The sequence below is a fragment of the Sorex fumeus genome, unplaced genomic scaffold (genome assembly GCF_029834395.1).
Source record: "Sorex fumeus unplaced genomic scaffold, SorFum_2.1 ptg000020l, whole genome shotgun sequence".
NCBI lineage: Eukaryota > Metazoa > Chordata > Mammalia > Eulipotyphla > Soricidae > Sorex > Sorex fumeus.
In genome coordinates this window covers 14,979,447-14,985,446 of record NW_026606077.1, presented here as the reverse complement: position 1 = coordinate 14,985,446, position 6,000 = coordinate 14,979,447, and the positions used below count along the sequence as shown (strand labels likewise).

The 6,000-nt window shown below is 45.8% G+C and overlaps 1 protein-coding gene across 1 annotated transcript in view; it reads left to right on the top strand.

Moving 5' to 3' along the window:
* The first annotated feature begins 371 nt into the window (after positions 1–371).
* The window catches only part of LOC130022732 (histone H2A.V), a 129,294-nt gene continuing 123,665 nt past the window's right edge, over positions 372–6,000 (top strand). Inside the window, exon 1 of the mRNA XM_056113543.1 lies at positions 372–377. Within this exon, the coding sequence (XP_055969518.1) occupies positions 375–377 (3 nt within the window). The 5' untranslated portion in view covers positions 372–374. The remainder of the gene's footprint in view (positions 378–6,000) is intronic.

Sequence of the window (6,000 nt, the reverse complement as noted above, 5' to 3'; positions counted from 1 at the left end):
TGTGGTTTAGAAATGATATGTGTGCCTTGCATGTTCAGTCCTTGGCAATGCAAATAAAGAAAACAACAACATAAAAACGAATTGGTGAAGTGAAGAAACCCTTGCAGTAGGTCTTTACCCACAACTTCTTTTTCCAGGGATACTCCTCCATCAGGAGTTCAGAATGGAGATTCTGCCCCTGGCGCCATGTAATCTCATTAACGGCCAAGATCCAGAGACTATAAAACAAAGCTCCCGGAAGAGTGTAATACGGAATCTCCTGCCCCCACGCTATGCTATCTTCACCAGGGCCCTCTCAGAGGCGGGTTGAGTTTCCCTCCCCGCCCCAAGCAGAGCCCCAGCAGCCGAAAACCTCCAGTACCCCAGCCACAACCATGGTCAAGGCCACTCTCCACATGTTTGGACAAGCCTCACGCATGAACTGACAGAGAAACACAGGTATGTGGGACCCGCTGAGATTTCCAAGTCTGCTTGGATCGGTACTGGGCCTCCTCCACCCAGATCCCCTGTTTTCCAGAAGCTAGGCAGTCACACCCACAAACTGCCCCCGGTGCCATGTAATCTCGTCAAAGGCCAAGATCCAGAGACTATAAAACAATGCTCCCAGAAGAGAGACAGTTTTTCCTGCGTCTCTCTTCGGTTCCTCCCCTTCTCCTCTTGGAGAGCCCGGAAAGATACCTAGAGTTGTAAGTCTACAACTGTACCTCATGGTGTTTCACTAATAAAAATTTTAAAAAAATAAAATGAAATGAAATGAAAAAAAAAGATACCTAGAGTATCCCGCCCACGTGGCAGAGTCTGCCAAGCTATCCGTGGCATATTTGATATACCAAAAATAGTAACAATAACAGGCCTCATTCCCCTGACCCTGAAAGAGCCCCCAATACAGCAGCGTAGGGAAGGACAAGTAAGAAGATACTGCTAAAATCTCAGGGCCAAACTAGGCTGCCAAAACAAAGAAGGACTAAATGACTGTTTATATTTTCAACGCATGTATGCTGGCATCAGAAGCATCCATCAAGGACCTGATGGTGCAAGTGCAGATCAATTTACAAGATGGTCAGACTTCTTTGTGAAGACCCTGAACAAATGGTTCGATGCTCTTCGTGTTCCCAGAGCGAGCAGACTCCATTGGGCTACACTAGCACTTGACAGGGACGAATAGAGACATTACTGGTGCCCACTCGAGCAAATGGATGAACAACAGGGTGGCAAGTGATACAAATGAAGTGATTTTTTTTTTTGCGTTTTTTTGGGTCACACCCAGTGATGCTCAGGGGTTTCTCCTGGCTCTGCCTCAGGAATTACTCCTGGCAGTGTTGGGGAACTATTATGGGATGCTAGGAATCGAACCAGGGTCAGCCGCCTGCAAGGCAAACGCCCTACCCACTGTACTGTCACTCCAGCCCCGATAGGTGCCAGTTCTAACAGCACACTATAAATGAAAATTTTAAAAAATTATAAGCTATCTGAGATCAGCACCAGGAGGATTACTCCATAGCTTAGAGGCCAGCTGGGTATTCTAGGGGAAAGGGCAGCTCAGATAGAGAAGGGAGCACCAAATAAAGGTTGTTCGGTGGATCCTCCCAGGAGGGGAGATGCATGTTGAAAGTAGACTATGGACTGAACATGTTTGACACTCAATGCGTCTTATGCAGAAAGGAGAGAGAGAACAAAAGGGAATGCCCTGCCACAGAGGCAGGGTGGGGTGGGGGGATGGGGGTGGGAGGGATATTATCCATGGTGGTGGAAAATGGGCACTGGTGGAGGGATGGGTATTTGATCATTGTATAATTGAAACCCAAGCACAAAAATTTGTAAATCTACAACTGTACCTCATGGTGTTTCACTAATAAAAATGAAAATTAAAAAATTTATAAGCTATCCAGGTATCCATTTGTCTTTAAGGCAAGATATGATCAGGGAAGTGTTTGAATGGACGCAGCAGCCTAGCCCCACTCCTCCCCTCCCATACTGCTGGAAGCTCCAGTAGCCACACAGACACACTCCACACAGACACCACCATGTAAGCAAAGGCCCAGGTCCAGAGCTTCATCACTAACCTCGGAAGCTGATCATCAACTTCTGTTAAAGGTCAAAATGGACAAAGCAAAAGAGAAAGAAGAGAAGGAATTGTCAGGACAAAAAAAATGAGACTGAAAAATTTTGAAGACTGAGATTTGAAAAAAAAAAAAGAAAAAAGACTCATTAAAAATGATCTGAGTAGGTATGGTGCTGCCAGCAGGTCAATCTGGACCTGTGAGGCAAGTGCATCAGCAGCCTGATGGTGCCTTCAAACTTCCAGATACCCCAAAATTGCTGTTGTCCCTTTGGCCAGATCCCAAAAATGTGGGGCAAAGTTTACCAAGAAAGGAAACGGCCAAAAGTTAGGTATGTAGGAGACACACCCACAAACCACCTTGGGCTCAGCTATATAATTGGAGGCATGGCCTCTCTGGTTCCTGATCTAACTGCTTAATGGCCATGATCCCAGAGACTCAGAAACAAATCTCAAAACCTAACTGCTTTTGGCAGAAATGCGTCCATCCCTGCAGTAGGTTACCGGCACTGGGCCACCCCAGGTGGGAATATATTTCGTGCCTTGGCCTGTTCCTCCTGGTGGCCTGGTGGCCACCATCCTCCAGAGGCCACTGGACAATCGGGTTTGGGCTCTCAGTGACAAGACATGCGGGGCCTCACGGGATGGGGGTGGAACTGGTCCTTTCCTCCCCACCCCAACAAGACCCCAAGTCATCGCCCACAAACAGCCTCTCTGGCTCCTTGATCAAGCTGATTAATGGCCATGATCCCAGAGACTTAGAAATCTAGAAACCCAGCAGCTGTTGGCAGAAATGCGTCTGGTCCCTGCAGTAGGTTACCGGCACTGGGCTAACCCAGGTGGGAATAGGTTTCGTGCCTTGGCCTGTTCCCCCTGGCAACCCGGTGGCCGCCATCCTCCAGAGGCCACTGGACAGTCTGGGCTCACAGTGACCAGACACAAGGGGCCTCACGGGATAGGGGTGGAGCCGGCCCTTTTCTCCCCACCCCAACAATACCCCAAGTCGCCGCCCACGAACAGCCTCTATGGCTCCTGATCAAGCTGATTAACGGCCATGATCCCAGAGACTCAGAAACAAATCTAGAAACCCAGAGGCTTTTGGCATAAATGCATCCAGACCCCACAGTAGGTTACTGTCGCCAGGCCACCCCACGGAGGAAAGGGTACTGTCCCTCTGCCGCTCCCCCTAGGCGGCTCGGTGGCTGCCATCCTCCAGAGGCCATTGGACAGTCAGGTTTAAGCCCTCAGTGACGAGACACATGGGGCCTCACAGGATGGGCGTGGAGCCGGCCCTTTCCTCCCCATCCCAACGAGACCCCAAGTCGTCGCCCATGAACGGCCTCTCTGGCTCCTGATCAAACTCCTTAACAGCCATTATCCCAAAGACTCAGTAACAAATCTCGGAACCCAACAGGTTTTGGCAGAAATCCCTACAGATTTAATTGTTAAAATTTCAGAATTTCAAAATTGCGCGGCCACTACTGCAGCCACGTGACATCATATGTTATTCTTAACCAGCAATAGAAAACAAATTGTCTACTGTTGCCTTTTCAGCAGATCTGAGTGTTGGGGTAAAATCCCAAATAATAATGGTGGGTCTGGTGTCAAAATATTGAATGTAATCAAAGTAGAGAGAGAGTAATGTGGAAATCACCTGCCCTATAGGTAGGGGGAGGGCAAGGGATGGGGGTATACTGGGGTTTTGGGGGGTGGAGAATGGGCACTGGTGAAGGTACGGGTGTTTCATTGTATGACCGAGAATTAAACCCGAAAGCTTCGTAACTGCTCTCACAGTGATTCAATAAATAAAATTACCAAAAAAAAGAATTAAAAAAAAGTAAGGTGGAGTTCATGCCCAATTCAATCAGCTAATCAGTGGCTAAATAAATAGCAGTACTCCTACATTTAAAAAAAATGATTTGAGTTGGAAAGAAATGGGGACCAGTGACCAAGATATAAAAGTCCACAGAATGGGAAAAATTATTTACCCAAACCCATCTGATAAGGAGTTAACATTAAAGATAACAAGGAACTGGTAGAACTTTACGAGAAAAAAAATCCAACCCCATCAAAAATGGGGAGAACAGAAACTTCCTCAAAGAAAATTCAGATGGCCAAAAAGCACATGAAAAAATGCTCTAATCATTAATCATCAGAGAAATGCAAGCCAAAACAATAACGAGATACTATCTCACACCACAGACACATAAAAAAAAAAAAAAACCCAAGAACAACCAGTACTGGTGCGTTCAGGGAGAAAGAGACAACTATTGTAGGAGGGACTGGTGACTGATCCAGCCTTTTTGGAAAACAATTTGGATATTGCTCAAAAAACTACAAATTGAGCTTCCATATGACCAGTGTGTATTGAATACACAATAAATAAGTGTGACTGCTCTTTTGCCATGTGTGTTCAGTGGCCATGAGCCGCTTTCCCACCACAGCCTGCAACCATTGCCAACAGACACATGAAGGAGGAAATAGGGTCGCCAAGCTGGTTGGTGATCAGTCACCATTTATTCCAAGCTGCATCCCGCTGTTTATCCCAATCTCCCTGCACAACTATTCCAGTCTCACTGCACACCCCATTCCAGCCTCACACTGCCCCTCATTTCTGTCTCCTGTCCCTCATCATGCCACTCTCACTGCGCTCAGTCTTGCAGCCTAGTCTAGAGCCCACCCTCCAACGATTGAGGGTAGCAGTAACACCTAGGTCAGATAGCACAATCAACATACACGTAAAGCCCTTCCCTTCCTTCCAGGGAAGCTCTACTAAAACAACTTGGCTTACAGAAAGGTCCAATCACATAAAGTTCAGCATTGTTGGCCTATCACTTTTGCTATTCGGCTTTGTCCTGGTCCAATCTCAATCAAGGCTAGATGCTGCAGTTACAATGGCTTGCTAAGTGTATTTGACAGTTTCTGTGTCTTGGGCACATGTGATTAGGAGGTCAAGTGAGGCTCAAGGCTGGACACCTGATGCTGACACCCTGTTCTTGCCAACTTTGCCCAGATACTCCCTTCTGCAGGGCTTCACTTTAGGACCGCTTTGCAAGGTCGGGTCTTATCTGCCCCAGTGCCCATCGGCATACTCCACTGACTATGTCAATAGTTGGAAATGATTGCTCTGGACAAGAACTGAGTGTTGAAAGTAGATAAAGGGATGTACATAATAACCTTTCAGTATCAGTATTGCAAACTATAATGCCCAAAAGGTGAGAGAGAAAGAAGAGAGAGAGAGAAAGAGAGAGAGAGGAGAGAGAGAGAGAGAGAGAGAGAGAGAGAGAGAGAGAGAAAGAAAATGCCTGTTATAGGGGTAGGTGGGAGTCTGGGGGTGGTGAGATGGCTGGAGAGAAACCGGACATTTTTGGTGGGAAATGTATAATGGTGAAGAGATGGGTGTTGGAACATTGTATAACTAAAACCCAATCATGAACAACTTTGTAACTGTAACTTTGTAACTGTATCTCACTGTGATTTTTAAAAAAAAATCTTGAGTTAGAAGGTGGAGAAAAACTTAAAGTTCATAATCAAACTTTTGAATACTAAAAAACCAAACTTAAAAAATTCAAACTTCAAAAAAAAATTCAAACTGATAACTTTTGTATCTAGGCCAGAAGTGTCATGAAATACCAGAACTAATTTTATGATTAAGTGAAAAGTGTGATTATGACCTAAACAGTCATTGAAACACAAAGAAATCTTGGCCACTGAGAGATGTTTTTAGAACATAAACCTTTTCATAGCCATCTCTATTATAAGCACTATAGAATGTATTGAGCTTGTTACGTGCCTCACAAAAGGGCTGGCATGTCACTCTAGTTTTCAGAGTTTGGTGTATGGACTAGTGAAATCCCTTCCATTCACAGAGGATTCTCTCCTGTGCATGGTTTGGTTCACATTTGTGTGCCAATAGAAATCCCCTCTGATAAGATAGATCG